We start from the raw sequence: 21,229 nt of genomic DNA on the forward strand, positions 1-21,229 counted from the left end.
ACCACTCCCCTGACATAGCGTGCAAGACAGCAGCAGCAGCAGTGGAAAAGTCGAAGGAAAGACTTTGCTTTAAATTTAACGCTTTGCTTTAAATGTGCATAGTAAACAAAGCAATGATTGCACATTTAAATCAACATCAGTTTTTAATTTGGCAAGTAGAAGTGATGTCACTCCTTTGGAAACAGGCATGCCAACAATTTTGTCCATGAATAAACCAAGCTTTGCACTACAAATGCAATAGCATCCCAGAGGCTTTATTAGCAAAATGTATCATCAAAGATATATGTATATTATATAAAGCTGCTCAGTCTGAACAGCAACAATTTGTGTAACCTATGCTGTCAAGAATAAAATGTGCAAGCCAGTAAACTTTGCAAACGTTGCAGCACCACTCAAGTGTCCAGGCAGCACAGCCTGCCAGTGGACAGAGTACATATGTGGGAGGGTGTAAGCACATTGACAACAGGTGCGCATGTTGTACAGTGCAAACACTCGTGCTTGACCCAAACATACTCATTTCTGCACCAGAAGAGACAAACAGCAAAATAAAAACTATGGGCAATAAACAGCAAAGCAATAAAGCCACGATCTGTTCACCTAAGCAAACCAAACAGAACAGGAACAAGCAAAGGAACACTACCAGCACATCTTGTCGCTATGCATGCATAAAACATAAGAAAAATGCCACCACTTGCAAATCATAATGGGTATGAACAGTTCACACGCACATGCTGGGAGTGTACCCAAACTATACATAAACTCGAACAGTACTCTACTAAATGCCAGCAAACACTGCATAAATTAATGAAAATGATGAGCTGAATTTTTGAAAGTTCTGAAGAACTGATAAAAGCAAATAGAACAGAACAACACAAATGAAATAAGGCATGTTGAAATGGGGCAGGAAAATGTGAGCTGCTTTGCTCCTAGTTGTGTCACACATATTGAAGTACCGCTTCAAGTTGTTCTAACTTGATGTTCCATATGCAGGATTGCACCAGAAGACAAAAACTTGGGAATTGATGACTTTCTCATTGTTCTGGTATAGAGAATAAGGATCTGAAAGTTTTCCAAGGCGGTCTCACCATCACAGATAAATCGACATCAGTCAATAGAGGCAACATTGAAACTGAAATTGTAGACCAAGGTTGTTTGCACCTAACAAATAAAAAAGGGAAGGATGCAGACAAAACTTGCAAGCACAGATTACATGATGTGGGTATTCAACAGGATTTCAAAATCAAGTTGCACACACACTATTGCTGAACACAGCACAATGTAATGTCCTTCAGATAAATTACCTAAGCACCATCCTTGCTAATGCCATGTATTTTTTTTTTATCCTTTCACAAACTAGTCCGAAATCGTGAACACAGCACTGTTCAGCACGCACAACACACACACACGTATCAAGCACAAGGGCTTGATTCAAAGTGCAGCGCACACCTCTGACAAATGGCTATCCACAACCAATGGAGCTGCTGGCTTGATGGAACTTCTCCGGCACAACCCCGATGGCATCTTGCTCATGTGGGTTGAGTTATGCGAGGCCTCGACTGGAAGAATCGGCAACTGCGTGAAGTTGCTGGATGAACGAGTTGCAAGAATGGTGAATAACATGTCCACACTGGTGCTGGTGCATGTTGGCCGATGCCTCATAGTGACGAGTAAGAAACTAAGAGCTCATAAGTCTTTGGAGGTCTCGCTCATACAGGGCAATCACAAACATTGTGGTCACTCCCAGCGATATGCCCAGCAGCTGAATTCCAAGCTGGTGCACAGCCCTTGCATTGCCGTGGTTTGGGTTCACCGACAGCTCTGGAAGCTGCAAACAGAAAATGCAAGACGTGAGAAAAAGGAGGTGCCTGGCGTTTCTGCCATGTTTAAAGTGCTGCTCAATTGCTATAAAAAAAGGGCTTTGGCACTACTTTACCTCGGTTAAAATCAGTAATTCAAACACAGAGCCAATTACATTCTCCGAGAGAATTAAATTTCCTGGTTTCCAAGTTTTACTCTCGCACTGCTAGTTCAATTAAAGAAATACAAATGCACACTTCTCTGTTATGAAAGTAACTTAAACGGTCACTAATGCATTGGTTATGACAAATAAACAGGACAGACATGAGACCATTGGTTTTGAAGTCACAAATCAACACTTGGGCTATAAGAGACACTGTATAGGAAAGTGCTGAATCAATTCTGACTGCATTGTCGAGTTCGACGTCCCTTGGGCTCTGGGGTAATTCTGACACGTGGGGTTCTTTACCATGCACCCAAAGATGGTACACAAGTATTTTCGCATTCTGCTCCCCCATCAGAATGCAGTCACTGTGACTGCGAATTGAACCCATGACTCACGGAGAAAGTACATTTTAGGAGGGGAATATGTCTGGCTGCATCTTGTTTTGGCGAGTAGAAATGCAGTTTTCATTGCACCATGACAGATGACACGGCAGGTGCGTTCCCATCGTTTAGGTGCTCTGTCACAGGTGCGATGCATAAAAATTGTGATAACATCCCATAATTTGTCAATTTCCCCCAATTTCAATCAATAATGTCAAGAAACAAGCAACGGACATTTTAGCAGCAGTAAAGCAGCAGCATTTTAGCAGCAGTAAAGAAGCTACCAACAGTATCCCTGAGCAGATGAGTGCCAGCCCCATGAATTCCCTTGCTCGTACTAGTGTGCACAGGGTGCCTACGAAGTTGTCATTTCCAAATTCCCCGAGTTTTCCAGGTTTTTCCTAGAGTGTCACTGGCCTGGCGCTCTTTGGTCATACTTGGCCCTTGCGCTGCAAAACACTATATTCATCATCATCCTCGAGTGTCTTTGCAAAAGTCTCAGAGTGGCACTGAATGGCGTTTTAGGTCAAGACGGGTTGACACCATGTTGCCCGATGCTGTCACTCTCTAGTAAGAATGCTAAAGAAAAAGGGAGGGGGGGGGGGGGGGGGGGGCTTAATCCAGTTTGAATAGTAAGGAGTAGCGTTTACGTTATTCAAAAAGAAATCGGAAGGGAGGGTTAGTAAAACGCATAGTGAATAAAACATATTTGAAAAAAGTTTTAGAACTCATTCCAAATCCAGTTGAACGTTCTCAAATACAAATATAAAAGAGATGCATACAGAAAAAAATCTTTTCGAATATCCCCTTTAGTCCTGAATTATTATGGACTGTAGATACATGTGTGAAACATGGATATTGCTTGAGACTCCAGTGAAAGCAAATCAAAATGGTAGACTGACTGAGCATTTATGAAGAGTCATAATTCGAAGGTAACTCAATGTTTGAATATTGTAAAGTCAGTCTTGCTACGTTTCTTCATAAAAAGGATTAAATCCCTTGCTCAAATTACATGCACAAGTTATTCAGTGGCCTCAAGCATTTCAAGAAAAAAGAAACATATTTCAAGGTTGCTACTGGCATGTCCCACGCTAAACGTCGCAGAAAACATAGTAGTGCCGTCATCAAAGCGGTACTCTGTAACGATACATATCACACAGAAGTAAAATGGAAGTAATTTAGGTTATCAGAATGTTCAATTTACCCTGAGCTTAATGTTTCTGCTCTGTTCCTTGCTATCACTGCACAGAAATGGCAAAAATAGGTCGCGTCCACAAATGTGGATGCCGTGATTGAAGTGGATATGAGCTATTTCTATCAACTTATAGCAAGCTCACTGGTATGAGGCCCGAAATTTGTCTCAAGTGAGATTCTCTCTCAACAGCTGGTGTGTCAACCTCAACTCTCCTTACATATTCTCAGCCCGCGCACAATGCCTCAGGGTTGCGTTTTATTGCTTTAAAGAGTTTATTTTGGTTTGGATGAGGGACACCTGCAGCTCGGCCTCAACCAACACTATTTCTTTAGCTTCCTTTCCCGTCCATTCCTCAACGCATACGTCCTTTCTGTTCTCATCCTCATTCCACCATGCGTTTGCCCCCCGAACCATTTGAAGCATCCTCTTGGTCAGTTGTACATTCAACGTCTGATTTGGCGGACTCCCTAGGGTCGTGAGAACTTCAGAAAATCTGGCAGTTTGAAAAAAAAAAATGAATGCATGTTTTCTACTGCCCTCAAGGGCTCAAACCGCCACAGGCACATCTGAAAAGGCCTGCCCGTACACTTATAGACATATCGGTGCCTGTACTGTGACAGGAGATGGCAAAAAGACAAAAAAAATCCAACGGCGCATGGTTCTTGCGTCCGAAATTTTAGATGATGTTACACATCAACTCTATGGGGTATGTGGTGGTAGCGTGAAGCCGGGAGTTCAGAAAGTCGATCGTTGACTGTACACTGGCAACTCCTCCAGCCAACGACACGGCGTCAAAGACGATTCATTGCAATCCCTTCCCTCTTTGTTATCGAGCCAGCATTACCGCGACTTTCGTTCCCTTTCAATAAAATTTCATTACAGCTGATTTTTCCTGACAGAAGCACAAATCCCCTGAGTATTCCCTGAGTATTTTCAGACTATTCGCAACTTTCAGGGATGGTGGTGCTGCTACACGGCAACTGCCGAAAGCAGTTGTCCGACGATAGAACGAATATTTGACTGGAGAAAACGTGCAAGCTGTGCTTTGTCGTCTTTGTCCTTCGTGACTTTTTGCACGTGCGGAAAGCGAATTGCGAAGAATTTTGTTGAAACATCACCGTTGAACTTTGGCATTTCACAAATGGGAACGAAGTACAAGAGCAATTGCATGTGCTCTGTGCTGAAATTAAACTCGCACCGTAAAAGGTGTCATAAGCAGTCATATTTTTCCTTCGTACAAACAACTAAAAAGCCAATAGGTTGTGAACTGGCGCATCGGAAAGCCTGTTTTGCCAGGTAAAACCACCGAATTAACCTTACTCGATCACCCTCTAGACAGTCTCACATTGACATACATGTAAACAGACTATTTGCAAAAGAAGAATGTTTGTTGCATAATAAGAAGAATGTTTGCATAATTGGTACTCTTTACGGTCGTTGTTGAGGAGAACCAGTTACGATCAAGGAATTCTATACCGATTGGCCTCTATCGCAATAAAAAGTGCACCATCTGATCGGTGTTGTATGGGAACTTATGACTGCGATCAAGCCCGATTGAGATCAAATTCGTCGATCGCGACTGGCTCATTTGCGAAAGCTGCAGAAGGGAACTATTTGAGATATAAACTAGATTCCAGTCAGGCTCGATGGTGACCGAAAGTGAAGTGCTTGGCTCAATGTGTCACTGACTTTTCCCGATATACCGATTATGAGGGAGTGCATTTGTGACCCTGTGGAAGCTTATAAGTGACATTATGCACTCAAGCGTGAGCTGCTTCCCGAATGGTAAGTGCAGTGCCACGCAAATTGATTCTGTCGTGGGCCAGCGGTGGCAACCAGAGACCAAAACAACACAGGCAATGCTGTCTCTGCGCAGGTGATCACTGAATCGACAGCCATGTTGGATAAGTGGTGGCGCCCCCTACAGTCGGTGAAAGCTGCGAATTAAAAATTCCCAAGAATTCACAGTTTTCCCGGTTGGTAGACACCCTGGTGTATGGGTGCTTAGGCGACCTAGAGAGGTAAAGCTCCGATTGGTTGGAATACAAGTTCCAATGAGCAAACTGTCCTGGTTTTCTTTGCGGTTTACAGGCTTTGTCTCTTTGGTTCCCACGGGATTCCACACAGCACTGGCAGCACCGGTTTCTCAGACATGTGTGCGCGCTCTCAAAAGCGAGCGCTTTCGATTTATTTCTTTATTCATTGTTTCTACATTTGCCCCGAGGGCATTATTGTAGAGGTAGTCTTTGCAAAGAAGAAGACGAATTGCATGGATGCCAAATTTACAAATCACATATGTAATAGCAAGCTCAAGTTTTGCAAATCTGTGCCCTTTGAGGATGGTGCGGAAATGTCTCATGCTAAAATGCAGCAGTGGCTGCGTATCTTCCATGGAAAAGGTAATTACCCTCAAAGATTCTAGTGACTATATATGGTTGCAAGGGTATGCTCATGCAATCCCAAAGAAAGACTGAAAGCCAATGTCTCACGACTATGTCTGTGAGAAGCACCTCTCGGTAAGCGATAGTGAGGATGCGGTGTTTTGGCAAACTAGATAGAGGGGGGCGGGGGATGAGTCCTTCCAAAACAAGCCAAAATGGCCTGTTTTGTAGCCACACACACTTTGCTGTCAATATTTCTGGGACTCTCCCAGCTACTTGTCTCCACTTGCAAAAAAAAAAGGAAAGAAAGGAAAGAAAGCCAAGTGAATGTGATGTGCAGTACATAAAGCATGCCAAGACAGACTTCGGTGGGTCAACATACGAGTATGCACACTGCTTACAACAGTAAGCAAGATGAGATGGGGTGTCTTGTTGCTTCCCACATTTGCCATAAGTCTGCGGACTGTTGTTTGTGCCATTGCTTAGAAATTAGAGGAAGTTTGTGCCAGTATCAGAAATAAGTAAATCCATTCATACGTAAAAGTGGCTAGCGGCGGATGGCCTTAAATTGGCGAGTCTCTGCGGCAATTGTGCCATGCGTGTCCTCCCATTCTCCACGAGTGGCCTTGTATGACAAAGGGCGCGTCAGCACCATGCCCTCCCCCATCCCTCCCCTATAATCTTATTGGGATGCCAAAGCAAGTGTTATTTCGCCTCCTAAAATATTCTTGCTTCGTGCCATGACCTCGTAAAATTCCATATAACCAAGCCATTGCAGCGGGCGCATCCCAGGAAGTTACAGCACAATATTATGGTGAAGAAATGGACGAGGAAGCATACTCACCATGTCAACTAGAGCAATGTAAAGGAACATGCCACCAACTCCAGCAAAGATCCACGAAGAGGCCGAGTGAACATTTCCTAGAGAGATGCCAATGGCCATTCCCAACAGGCAGAGCACAGATGACACCACGTTGTAAAATACCGCCTGCTTCACTGACATCCCTGCCTTGAGCAGCACCGCAAAGTCACCTGCAATTTCAGAGACTCATAAAATGCTGTGCTTTGTCAATGTCTGCTCGGTATTCCTCACTTTTGTCAGCAGCAAAGTTCTTGCATTTCACGCCTATAAAGCTCTCTAGGAGTTCGAGATTCAGGCACAAACTGGTGGTATAAATCATATGCAAATTGGTTATCAGGTGCAGCATCATGGCTATGCACAGTGCATTGCTGAAGAGCACTGCATTTCAAAAGAACAGCAGCGAAAACTGCAACAGTCATAAGAAAACGACAACGCTTCTGGAGCCTGGCTTTGAACCAGCAATTGTGACGAGTTGCTTTTAGACAGACTGGAATGCTGTTCTATTCAGTTATTTGTTTAGTTGATTGTAAGTGCAAGTCTTCTTTTTCTGAAGACTGATTGGAAATTGTATGTGTGGGTTATATGCAAAAGTGTGTTACATTTTTGAAAAAAGGCAGAATCCATGATATAAGTTCGGTGCTTTCAATCGGCCCTGTCCTATTAGCTGCACCTATGCTACAGCTGTGACATTCCTAGTCTCATCACTTGATAGAATATTTTGCTGTCATAGAAAGGCTGTTAAACATACAGAATGTAGGTGGCACAAATGTTGAACAGGCACATGTTTACTTGTGTGCTGTGAAAGAGACCTCAAGCTATCAAAATGGCATATGCAAACATTGACAATTTAAAGAGGCTCTGAAACCCTTTTCTACCTAATCATAGAATGGCCTCACTACTGAAGGGCATTGTCTCATAAATCTCCTGTCATAAAAGTTGTTATCAATGCTGGTATATTAATTTGCTGGTCTCTAGAGTAGAGCATGCTATAGATCTCGATTCCTAGGTCAGGTGTACCAAGTTGACATTTCCAAATTTCCCGATTTTTCCAGGGGTTCCCCAAGTGGTACAGAAATGTTTTATGTCGAGACGGGCTGACACCATGTCACCTGATGCTATCACTCTAGTAAGCATGTTAAAAAATAAAGAACGACTTAATCCAGTTTGTGTAGTAAGGAGTAGTGCTTATATTATTCAAAAAGAAAGCAGAAGGGAGGGGTTAGTAAAATAAAATACCCAGTGAATGAAATATCTGAAAAAAGAATCGTAATGCCTATTGCAAATCAAGTTGAACAATTTCAAATACAAATAAAAAGATGCATACAGAAGCAAATATGTCCAAATATGAGCCATTTCTATCAACTGATAGCAAGCTCATTGGTATGAGGCCCGAACTTCGTCTCAAGTGAGATTCTCTTTCAGCAGCTGGAATTAAGTGAACCTCAACTGTCCTGCCATACTCTCAGCCCGTGCACAATGCCTAAGTGTTGCGTTTCACTGCTTTAAAGAGTTTATTTTGGTTTGCATGAGGGACACCTGCATCTCGGCGTCAGTCAAGACTGTTTTTCTGAGCTCAAGCTCCTTAAAAGAAGTGGCAGCACACTTTCTTTCCCTGTCATTCCTCTGTGTGTTGGTTCTTTCTGCTCGTCGTACTTCCGCCACGTGTTCGCCCCACGGACCATTTGAAGCATCCTTTTGGTCAGTCGAAATCCGATTTTTCGGACTCCCTAGGGGCCATAAAAATGTGCGAAAAAAATGCATGTTTTTTACTGCCCTTAAGGGCTCAAATCTCTACAGGCACATCCGAAGGAGGTCTGAAGCCGTGCCAGTACACTTATTAGGCATGTAGGTGCCCGTACTGTGACAGGAGATGGCGGGTGCACACGTTTATAATTAAGGAATACATAGTGTGTCCTGTGACAATTGCCCCTTCCCACGCTTGCTAAGCTTCACCGCAATACTTAAAAAATGCTTCACCTCGTCATACTGCTGTAATGAGGCGAAGCTGACTTTCGGCAACCAGCACATGCAACGCGCTGTGCTTTCAACCCTGAGTACTGCCCGAACGTGGAGCATACTCAAAGCACTCCTGGGCCCAACTAAAACCAAGTCGGAGAACGACAAGGCCATACAGAGGCTGGTTCACCAGTTTCAGGGCTCAGAGTATGAGCTCATAGAAAGAGTAACGCACAAGTGCTTCGGGGACGGTGACCCAGCAGCCTACACAGAGTGCTACAAGGGGAAAGAAAATTCTGATCTGGACAGGCCTATAACCAAAGAGGAAGTATACGCAGCAATAAGAAATACCACTAGGAATATGGCTGCAGGCGCAGACAAGATAAAGAACGCGCTGATTCGCAACCTCAGTGATGAGCTGGTAGTCGAACTTACTATCTCAAAAAGCACTGGGCAGAGGAGACAGTACCCGAGGAGTGGAAGCATTCTGAGGTAGTGATGATTCCAAAACCTGGCAAAAAACAGCAAGTAGAAAATCTTAGACCAATCTCTCTCACGTCATGCTTAGGCAAGCTGTACGAGCGGGTGGTTACAATGAGGCTACAAAATTATATGGAACACAACGAGCTGTACCACCCCAGCATGTTTGGATTCCGCGCTAAATTATCGACGCAAGACGTGCTCCGCCAGCTCAAGGAGGAGGTGCTCAGCAACGTGCCACGAAACAGCAAACACGTCATCATGGCACTGGACATTAAAGGAGCCTTTGACAATGTCAGCCACGAAGCCATACTCACAGGAATGGATAGCCTGAACTGTGGCAGAAGGATTCATGGCTACGTCAAGGCTAGCAAGACAACTCGAACAACTTGAAGGCATACAGCACGCCATTTACGCTGATATCAGGTATGGGTGAACCGGGGATCGCTCAGTGAAAAAAAAGAGTGCCTGCAAAAAGCGGCCACCTGCGTAAAAACCTACGTTACGGCCAGGGGCCTCACCTGCTCGACGGAGAAGTCTGAGCTCCTAAGGGTGTGGCGAGGCAAACAAAATCGAACGGTCCCTACAAGCAATGAGCTCAGCCTCAACGTATACCTCGCGGGACAACGCATTCCGGAGAAGACCACCATTCGGATCCTGGGGATGTGGCTACAGTCCAATCAACGGTGCAATCATACTCTGACACTGCTGAAGACTGCCACCATGCAGGTAGCCCGTATGATCAACAGAGTATCTAGCAAGAGACACGGTATGAAGGAGAGCGACACACTCAGGCTAGTCAGGAGCCTCGTGGTTAGCAGAGTGGTGTATGCCTTCCCTACCACAAATGCATCAAGCAAGAAGAAGAACAAGCGGACGCCATACTGCGAAAGGCGTACAAAACTGCACTTCACCTGCCGCAGTGCACATCGACCGAGAAACATCTGGCCCTGGGACTGCACAATACCTTCAGTGAACTAAGACAAGCACTACTATGCTCTCAGGCACGTAGGTTGGTGCAGACCCCCACGGGAAGGGTGCTCCTGCAAAGATACGGCGGTGGCAACATGATCCAAGAGATCGAACGTACCGAGGCCATTCCGGACAAGTATCGCAGTACACTGCGAGTTGCACCGATACCCAAGAATATGGGCCGGAACCTGCACAAGGCACGTAGAGAAGCAAGAGCGGAGTACATGCAGAGAACCTTGGCGAACAAGGACAACACAAGGTATACGGCCGCGGCAACGTTCGTCAAAGACGGAAGACAAAACAGCAGAGCAGTGGCGTCGGTGGTTAATTCGGACCTCAAGGAGATCACCAGCGCATCACTACAGGACTGCACGGTAGTCGAGGCCGAAGAGGCAGCTGTGGCTCTGACAGCACTGGAGGGCTATCGATCTGGCAGGTCCCTAACGATAATAACAGACTCAAGCAGCATGCCGTAATTATACAAATGGCAGAATTTGGCGCACAGCACGCCACATACTCTGCTCATGCGACCCGGGAAACAAAGTTCAGCATACCATAATCTGGGTACCAGGGCACACTGGCATAACAGGGAACCAAGAGGCGGATAGGATAGCTCGAGGTCATACCAACCGGGCGTCCGACACATCCAGCCTTGAGGAACCCGAGTCAGTACCCATGGGTTACTCAGATATCCTAAATTATTACAGACGGGTACTTTCCCGAATCTAAACCTTCTCAATAAAATTTTCCCTACACAGTATGAGGCTAAGTGCCCATGGTGCGGAGAGAAACCAGATCTATACCACATATCATGGGCCTGTAAAAATATTGAGTCCCCAACTATCTATAAAATTAAAAACCCGAGTGCGGAACAGTGGGAGAGTATGCTTTCCAGCGTAAGCTTGAACGGCCAAAAGCGCCTAGTAGAGCGAGCTCGCGGGTTGGCTATACTCAGTGGAGCCTTGGACTAGGGCACCAACCCTGTGATTGCAGACAGAAGAATCCATCAGAAGATGGAAAAGGCCGCCTGAAGCCGCGAAGATCTCTTTTCTAGAGCCCAATAAATGTTTTCCGATCCGATTCCGAGCTTCGAAGCCGATCGCTAGGATTGCAAAGGCAAAGTCGGTGTCATTGCTGACAGTGGCGAATTCTTTCAATGAAAAACACGGCACCGAATGGCAAGAAGCTTAACAGCAAATGTCAAAGCAGTTAGGCCTAGCGTTGCCGCTGTGGTGGTTACGGCTTACAGCGGATCTGGCGGAAGTGGTGGCTTTAATGCCGTTCCGGACTTGCGCCCGCGGCAGAAAGTTCGGAAAATCGGACAGCGAAGGGTTCTTTACACTGGCAACTCCTCCTGCCGACGACACGGCGTCAAAGACGATTTGTTACAATTCTTCTCTCTTACTTAGCTAGCATTAGCGCGACTTTTATAGCTAATTTTCCCTGATTGAAGCATAAATTCCCCGAGTTTTCCCTCAGTACTTCCAGACTATTCAAAATCCCTGAAAATCACCGGTTTTCTTGGTAATTCGACACCCTGTAGGCACTTAAGTCACTGATAGCTAGGAATTGAGCAAAACGAGAACAAGGTAAAAGTGGAAGCCAACGTTTCAACAAGTCAACTTGTCCTTTTCAAGGTGACCTACGCTTTCCTCGGCAGAGTATATATAGGTAGGGTTCCTCTAAAGGGGAAAGGGGGTAAGGCGGGTGTGTGCAGCAACGACCGAAGGTTTATCAGCGGCGAGGGTGTAGAATTGAGAATAAAGGAGTGCTGTGCACAAGGCTGGTGACACGGCCATGTGCACAGCAACCCTCTATTTCCTGTTTCACTGGTGGTCGTGGGTTATCGTGTCTCTGACAGAGATAATAAAAGGATAGGCAGAACACCGTGCTTGTGAAATTTTTTTATTTAATTACTGAAATAGAATAAACACATAAATAAAACGAAAAAGGAGGAGAGGAAGGAAGGGGGAAAAAAAGAAGGAAACCAATAAGCAACCAAACTAAGTGCTGTGGCCTATAGCTTTAAATTTAGCATAGCGAATAGAGTCTAAAGCTCCCTTTGAAACGTTTATGCCTATTGGTTGCAACATCCTGAACTTATGGGTAAGGTATGATTCTCTGTATTTTCTTTCTCAATCAGAAGGGAAATTTGACTAAGATGTAGAGTTTAAATTCATCAAAGGCATGGCCTGGTTGGTTGAAATGCTCGGCAAAGGCTTTGGGAAGCTTTTAAGCTGTGTCCGCGTGATGTCTGTTTAATCGGACGTTTACTGATTGTCCCGTTTCACTGATTTATTGTTTCTTACAGAAGGAACATAAAAGCATACAAACATATTTCTTCTACGGGAACCTTATGTTCCAGTAGGAGGTTCCCGTAGAAGAAATATCTACAGTAGAAATCCCAGGTCGGCCTATTCTGCCTAATAACAACAGACGTACTGAATGACTATCTAAATTCTAAATCACCACCTGTCAAGCATCCCCACCACCCTTCCATCTTTTGTTCAAGACACTCCGCACTTTCAGTAAATTATCGGTGGCATAACGCCAACCAAATCCTTTCTGACCATGCTATTCTAGTCACTTTGGATGTTTCTGCCCTTTACACTCAAATGGCCATGAGTGAAGGCATTGACACCATGTCGAAGTCGCTTGCAGTCAATCCCCAAGTGCACGCTCCTGAAGTTTACCTGCCACTCCTTAGGTTACTTCTCATGCTCAATTATTTGGAATTCGATTCTATTCACTACCTGCAAACTTTTGGGACTAGCATGGGAACACCATTCGCTCCCACGTGTGTGAACATTTTCATGGGACAGCTTGAAGCAGACCTGATAAAATTCTACTCTTTAAAATCCCACACCTATCTGCGTTACATTGACGACATATTTATAATATGGAAACACGGCACAAGCGTGTTAACCGACTTGATTAGCCGTTTCAATCGGTTTCACCCGAGTACGAAATTTATTGCTCACCACTCTCCCAGTGAATTCAACTTCCTTGACACGACGGTTTACACAGAAAACGGAAAATTGAGAACGACACTTTACCAGAAGCCTACGGATAGCCAGCAATATTTAGACTACAACAGTCATCACCCGTGACACTGCAAGCAATTTTTGTCGGACGAGTGAAATGAATAAGAATCTGCAGCGAAGACAATTATATCCACCACCTAAATGACCATAAAAACAACGCTAGTAGAAAGAAACTATCCACAAGTTACTCTCAACAGAGCTTATGATGTGTCAAGATTGGAGAGACAGTCGGAATTAGCTAAGAAACAGCCTACACCAGAATCTGACAGACCGCCAGCCTTTATAACAAAATATTCTAATGCACTCCCAAACATAAGCACCATCCTACGAAAATACCACCCTATATTATCAAATAACGAGCGTCTGAGAAAAGTGTTCTGTATGCACCAAGGGTTACCTATTGCTGCAACAGAAACATTAAAGACATGCTAGTGCATGCAAAAGTCAGCCAACATCATACACCCTATAAATGCATGTTGTTGGCCCAGGTGCAAAACCTGCAGGCACCTTCAAATTAAAAGCGCCGCAAATAGTTATATACACGAAGTCAAAACTAGTGCTACTTGTACAAGTTCAGATATGATTTACATTTTCTTACAGAAGGAACATTCAAGCATATATTGGTGAAACTGCTGTTAACAGCAGCCATCAGGTTTTTTTTTCCTTGCCTCCCACCCGTGCCTCGCGGGCGAAAGACAGCACTCTTCCGTTCCGCTTCGCTTTCCTCCTTCCCTCGTGCGCAAGATTTTGAGCCATGATCGTCGGCTGACCCTCGCAAGTCAGCTGCCAGCCTGCGTCGACACGGCTAAAGTCCATTTTATACACCCGATTCTGACACAAATTACCGCTAATTTCGTCCACTTTAGCCGATAGTCCACTGTAGCCCAGTCCGTTTAAAGCAAACTTCGGTTGCAGCCCGGTCTGTTAAAAGCGAACTTCGTTGCATTACTAAAATAAGTAGAACAAACTAAGGCTTAGATATGGTCTGTTATATCCAAAAGTATGTTGCACGCAGGTCTGTTGTAACGAGTGTAGACTGAATATACTGTGCCAAGAAAAGCATATGTCGCCTTGAAAGAAGACAAGTCCATTTGTCAAAATGGTGGCTCCCGCTTTTACCTTGTTCTCGTTTCGCTTACCATCTTGAATTTCCATCTCCTGCCCTCCCCGTGCTTTCCCTAATAGCTAGACAGATTCATGTTGCATAATGCGAGTAGTCTCCCGAGATTGTGCAGCACCATATTTCTTGCACAAAATTTGTAAGCATAGAAGTTTGGGTCAAATTTTCTGATATTTGATATTAGATTCTTTTTTTGCTATTCTGTTTGATATTCGATTTGATATGCTATCGGAAGTCTATGATTCGGTATTCGCACACCCCAAACCAATATGGCATGTACAGCTGACGTCGAGGCACTGCTTACCATGGCAACTGTGTCTTTCAATCAATCTGCACTAACATACTTTGGAATATTGGACTAGATTTTACTAAGACATCTGCTTACCCAGCTCATGAGGAAGTTCATGGCAGAACACAGCTATTGTTGTACTAAGGCCACCAGAAAGACCCGATGCAAATGCTGCACCTGGAAATGGAGTGGGGAGAGGAAAGACCTATGACACTGCATAGAACTAGAAAATGACACGTGTTCAGGACTGATGCAAATAACTAGTCATGAATAAGCAATCTGCACAGTCTCTTCATCCAAATCAACAAAAGTGCGCTGACTGCAAAACCAACCATAACGCTTAACATCTCTAAAATGCTTCTTCCCTAACACAACTTATTTCATTGTTGATTAACCCTTTGAGGGTCAATGACGTAAATATACGGTGCTGCGAACAAGTGCAAAATGGTCGATGCCACATATTTCCGACGCCGTCTGCACCAATTTCCCGACTTTTTCTTTTATGGCATGTGCTGCCACTATGTGGGAATATGGGGAATTTTTTTCTTGCGCCTCCCTTTCTCGGTTTTCGTTGCACGGTTTCCTTTAGAGCTAGTTTGCTCCGGAGCGTCTATATACCACCGCTCGCGCATTGGCACATGTGGGCGAGCGACGGTTTAGCTTTTGTTCTGCAGGCAGTTTCGGCTTCTTATGCTCGTAAAACCGATGGCTATCTCGTTACTAATCACTCAAAGGGCGACCGCCTGTTTCTCGCTCGTTTAGTGCTCACAGGGGTGCGCATAGGAACGATGCTGCCGTGCATGCGTTTCCTTTCTTTTTTTTGGAGGCTTGCGCAAGCTAATTGCCTCTGGTTGGCGATAAGATAAAGATTAGCAGAAGATTAGCAGAAGTTTGTCACACGTTTTGCTTTTTTGACGGGCACACGACCACAGTTTTCTTGAGTGCACTCACCTATTCAGTTCGATTATGCTATACACGTAAATATATGTGTAAGAGCAGGAAAATTCGACACTTGCGAAATATTCTCGTGTGCGCATTTTCTAATCTAAGCCTTATGTGTATAACAATGCATCAAATAGTTAATTCTTATAAGTTTCTTTTCTTTTTTTATTGTTGTTATTCATGAATAAACAGTGTACATATACCAACGCAAAACTTTTTCTCACTTTACGGTCACCCTAGAAAAATTACGGTAATTTTTTTTCGAAATAGGTCCCTCAGAAGAATTGGAATACAATAAAAAAAAAATCAACCCTGAGCAGTCGCATATGGTGAAAAACATCGACCCTCAAAGGGTTAAAGTACAAAAATGGAGAAAGTGAATCGCACATTTGCTGAGTTACTCGTAGAATCTCAGAGCTGATGCATCTGTATGCGGCACACTCTTGATGCCTAGCACTGCCAGCACAGCAGGAAAAATGTGCAGACTGTGCAAAACTGTGCACAAACATTTTCTTCAGCAAAAGCTTTAAAGTTAGTTGAGGTACTGCAATAACAACTAAAACGATCGTTTCTTACAATTTTGCAAATGTTACCATTTCAACTATGTTGTATTTCACCAACGTCCAGGCAGAAAGTTTCTGCACTCACCAATAGCAAGTCCATCAGAAAAGTTGTGAAGACCATCACCAATTATCACCATCCAGGCCATGGCAGCAATAGAAGATGGCACCTGCAGTTCCAAGGAGCTTTCTAGTGAACAATGGCACATTAAGAACATAGCTTTGTAATCCGTGAGAAGCAGTAATGAATATAGGCCCTGTACGCGGAATATGCTACCTGAGCTTGCACCATACAGGGTAGCACGAAATTGGTAACTCAATGTTTGCTAAAGTGCTTGCAGGCAACTCTACCGCTGATTGCTCCCTTAGTGAGCCAATATAGCTTTTTGTACCCCTACATAAGCTGCTTGCCATATCATGCCTGGGCACTGTTGTGTTCATGTCACATTCACCTTGCACCATGTTCGGCCAAGTACATGCACAATCTGCTAAAAGGCCATTTAAGAACTGTTAATTTAAGAACTATGCAATTACCAGCCATAAGAATTTATCAGAATTTTCATTATAATGTGATATGCACTGGATCAATTTTGACCACCAAGGGTTCTTTAATGCGCCTAAGCTTAGCCCATGAGGGCTTTCTTTTTCATTCCATTGCCATTGGAATGTGTTTGTCGTCGCATGGCATTTAACCTTCAACCTTGTGCTCAGCAGTATTAGGTCACAGCCATTGAGCCATTGTGCCACAGGAAACTTGAAATTTATAATTTATGTACTGCTGTTGCATGTCTTTAATGATACTGAAGACACAAGAAATGTGTTGAAATTTCATTTCCAACTGACAGAATTAGCTGGCACCTGAAAGGGTTAACGTAAGTAATTTTTGCCTTACCTCATGACTGTGTGCATGGCTGTGGCGGTGGTGGTGGTGGTGATCAGCTACGGTTAGCGTGAAACTGTGCTCTTCGCCCGTCTGGCGATACACCAAGGTTTCTGTATGGCACTCCTCTGTGCCTGGGTCCCGAGAGCCATGGCAAAGTGGATGCCTGGAGAAAGAGGACGAACACAGGTCAAGATCCATTCCTTGCTACTCAAATGAAACTGCACAGAAAACTCTGGACAGAGATGTGCATCAAAAGCTGGCAAAAAAGAATCATGCCAAACACCCTTCAGACACCCCAAGCAGTCCCTTCAGTCACAAATTATGTTGAACTGTCAGCAGATGAGTTGCAGATGAGTCGCAGTTAAGCAATTGTATGCTTTAATAGTCCAGACTGGATTGCAAAATCTTCCAAGGTGGTAGAACATACATTTCTAATAAGTCCTTGTAAATAAAAACATTTAAATATACATTTAGTGTAAAGTCTGTTGTGCTACATTTTTTTCCCAAGGAGAACTGAACTGTATCACTGGCTTGAAGCTTACACACAAATCAATTAGCACTGGCTGCAGGCACTTGGAGGGCGAAAGAGACTCGTGCTGATGGAATGCAGAATAATGAATTTGCAGTAAATTTGTCAACTGCATCAATCCTCTGCTGAAGTGAAATGGAGATGCCTTATAACTGGGTTCAATTTACACGCAACTGAATGTCCTTGGCTTTTTTTTTTCCCTCACTGCCCTGTGCAGAGCTAGCAAAAACAAGTTGCCTACAGAAATTTGAACACTGAGACTAAAAGGGACATGAGAATCAAACTCTGCTAATCACAGCATTTGCTCCAACAACGAAAACAAAACATGCACAGACGAGACAAAAACCGAAGAGTGCTGCAAAGACATGCCTGTGGTTCTCCTCATCCTGTGGCAAAGGTGATGGTGGACACCTTGGGGTGGAGGGAAGCTTGGAGCCACCATTCTTGACTATGACCAGCAGGTCCTTTTCAGGCTGAGTCTCCATGCCACCCATGGGATGATGCAGCTCAGAGTCATGAAGGTCCACAATCTCCACATAGCCCTCGCCCAGAGGGGACAGCTCCAGTTCTTCAGCCGGAACTGCCGTAAGCCCTGCCAAGCAGGTATTCAACAATGTGTTTAGGTCCACGGGCACACACACTTCCCTACTTACACATATATAATGTGACCATGAATGCATCAGCAAACCAAGTCCTATGCATGGAAATTTTCTAATCTTAAGGTCACACCACCTATAATCTAGTGCTTCCCCAACTGTATCTCGCTCAGAGCTGGGCAGTATCGAAGATATGAGTATCTGGGATACTCCTGGTGTATCTTGTATCTGTATCATGATACATGCATCAAGACGTGTATCAGTGTCCATTTTCAACACATCATACGGAGTATCATGCATCTTAAGATACAAGATACACATGTAGCAAAACTTACGGAAGACACCCAAAGTGATTGACCTAAGCAAGTGACGTCAGTTACATTTTATTCTAGGAGACACACTTTGATGCTCACAATTTTTTTTTAATGACCAAATACATGTCAGAAAATTGGATGCTGTGTAGCACTATTACTAGCAATTGTTAAAATTTTAATATATAACTTTTAAATTATAGTCCCTAAGTGCAGGCTTGTACCCAGGATCTTTTTCCGAGTGGGGGGGGGGGGGAGGCAAAGCAAGGTAGCTTTTCTTTGCAGATGAGGAGGGGGGGGGGGGGAGGGTGCGAGCCGCCTTTACTAGTACAAATGTGAATATTGCCCACTGCTCCCCACACAGACGTGTAAAGCCGCAAAAGAGAAATGAAATAAGTTGTATTTCACAGGTACGCCTGCGAGATACACCTCTCCTTTACTTGGCAAATGAGGAATCACGTGAAATGAGCTCGTGCAGGAAGGAAACACAGGAAGGACAGTGCCAAGAACAAGTAAACAAGCGAAACTGTAAAATAAAGATTTCCAGTCGTGCTTTTTGAATTAGCCCTAGAAGAATTACAGAAATATATGTTTGCAGAACAATTACAGTTATTTGTATCCCTCGTTTACTGATCTACCAAGTTAAGCTCCAAAACTGACTCTTATTGTTATTCGAGAAGTTTCGCAACTATGCGTGGCCGCCAGTCCTTTACAACCGTGTAGAGTGCAGGAAGCTGTGGTTCTAGATGTACTGCGCCCAGCGCGGAAGGTTAGAAAAACACCCACATAAGCACAACAGAGAGGTGGCTACGTCAGGCAGTAACTCGTTCCACAAGCACACAGACCAGTCGACTACGAACTGAATCCCTTTCCTGGCCCCTGGATTAGTCTAAGCAAAGGTTGAACTAATGAAGCAACAGCGATGCACGTGACCGTTGCAGATGTAGCAGCAGCAGTTGCAACCCCAAGCATGCTACTAGGCGAACTTTTTTGGTTTCACAGGCTGGCTGCATTGGCTGTCCTCTAGATAGCTACGGTGACTACCTGGCTGATCATCCTTGCATCGTACATGTGCCTGTGCGGCACTGACTACCCTGCTGGCCTCGGGACGCACTTTGCAGAAACCACTCCCAAGCTCCATTCTACGCAGTCCGGATTCCTGCCATAAAAGCCGACCTAGCGAGAGCATCATTGTTGTAACGGCAGCAGTTGCATTCTGAAGCACGCAATTAAGTGAACTTCTTTGGTTTCGCAGGTCGGTTGCTTTTATTCTTAATATTTTGAAGAATTTGTAAATCGTGCAACTGCTGCTGCTACTCTTGTTGCTGCTATCATTTTCCCCTGCTTCTGTGCTCACATTGTATTCTCTATTAAGCCATCTTTGTAATGCTGACAAATGTTGAACTTTGTAAGCAAATGGATGAGCTAGAAGCTATATTCAAGCATCAGGTGAATGAATTAGTTGACTGGCATGTTATTGGTACACAAACTAAGCTTCAGGACACAGGCTTAGACGTTGGTGCGATGAGAACTGAAGTTGGTTGCATGGATGAAAGCCTGAAGCTTCTAAATGAAGTAGTCGAGTCAAAAACTTAAACTTAATTCACAAAGAAGGTGCTAAGGCCTCACTGAATACTCGAAATATAGGGTTTTCAAGAGAAAACACGCAGGCGATATTCGTCAATGAGCATCTATCGCCATACAATAAGTGTTTGTTCTCTAGGACGCTTGCCTTAAAGAAGGAAAAACATTGGCAGTTCATCTGGACGGAAAATTGTCAGATCAAAGAGCAAAAATCTCCCGACAGTCGAGTATTTCACATCGCTTCTGATCTATCTATAATTACCTAACTTTGCATAAGCCTTCCAAATTCCAATCTTTAAGTTGTTCCAATGGCTTCGTACTTTTTACCTAAAGAACTTGAGGCTTATTTTTCATCGTACTGCCGTTCACTGATCCATTTCAGTGCGCGAAGTCTGCAAAATACATGGATAGCATCACAAATTTTTTTATCATCCACCCCTCATAATTTCTCTGTTATTTGTGTTAGTGAAACCTGGCTCTCCACATGTCACAATAACTTGCATAGCTTTCCTTCGTACTCTTCTGAATACTGCCACCCTGATTACAGTAACCATGGTGGTGCTGCTATTTTTGTATCTTTCGAGTTGTGTTTCCATAGGCGATCTGACTTGACACTCAATGTCGCGAACTGTAAATTTTTTTGGGTCGAATTTGACGATACATTTTTTTTCACAAGATATGAAAAACCTAATAGTTAGTTGCATCTATCGCTCAGCTTCATCATCTGGAAATGCGTTTTGCTTAGCGCTAGGTGATTTGCTGCATAACTTGACATTCGAGCAGAAAAATGTAATTATCATGGGCAATATTATATCTTTAGATACATAATATTTTAGATACATTTAGATACATTTAGATAATGATTACGTTAGCTGCCTAAATGTGTTCGGATATGAAAACCTAATTACTCTTCTAACTCGTTGTCCCACAAATAAACAAGGCATGCTTATCGATGACATATTATCCAATCTTCTTACTAACCCTGACTGTGGTGTTCTCGAAGCTTCAATAACCGATTATCACCCAACATTCGTGCGCTAACTTCTACTGCTGGCGCTACCAATACAAACTTCACCAGAAATAAGTTTTATTCGTCAATTTTTGTTGAATTAATTGCCGCTTCAGACTGAGTTATGGGGTTTTACGTGCCAAAGTCACTTTCTGATTATGAGGCACGCCGTA

General features: G+C 43.9%; 1 protein-coding gene across 7 annotated transcripts in view; it reads right to left on the reverse strand.

Annotated features, from left to right (window-relative positions):
• Nucleotides 1-233: 233 nt before the first annotated feature.
• Nucleotides 234-21,229, reverse strand: part of LOC135899966 (zinc transporter ZIP6-like) — a 113,409-nt gene continuing 92,413 nt past the window's right edge. For 6 of the 7 annotated variants that reach the window (XM_065429369.1, XM_065429366.2, XM_065429368.2 and 3 more), the window contains exons 10-15: nt 17,926-18,148; nt 17,037-17,190; nt 16,233-16,314; nt 14,739-14,819; nt 6,764-6,951; nt 234-1,825 (exon numbers count right to left, since the gene is read on the reverse strand). In XM_065429369.1, the coding sequence (XP_065285441.1) occupies nt 1,676-1,825; nt 6,764-6,951; nt 14,739-14,819; nt 16,233-16,314; nt 17,037-17,190; nt 17,926-18,148 (878 nt within the window). In that variant the 3' untranslated portion in view covers nt 234-1,675. Of the gene's footprint in view, nt 1,826-6,763; nt 6,952-9,172; nt 9,249-14,738; nt 14,820-16,232; nt 16,315-17,036; nt 17,191-17,925; nt 18,149-21,229 lie in introns of those variants that run through there. The other variant, XM_065429372.2, reaches the window with a different exon arrangement.

The sequence above is a fragment of the Dermacentor albipictus genome, chromosome 4 (genome assembly GCF_038994185.2).
Source record: "Dermacentor albipictus isolate Rhodes 1998 colony chromosome 4, USDA_Dalb.pri_finalv2, whole genome shotgun sequence".
Taxonomy (NCBI): Eukaryota; Metazoa; Arthropoda; class Arachnida; order Ixodida; family Ixodidae; genus Dermacentor; species Dermacentor albipictus.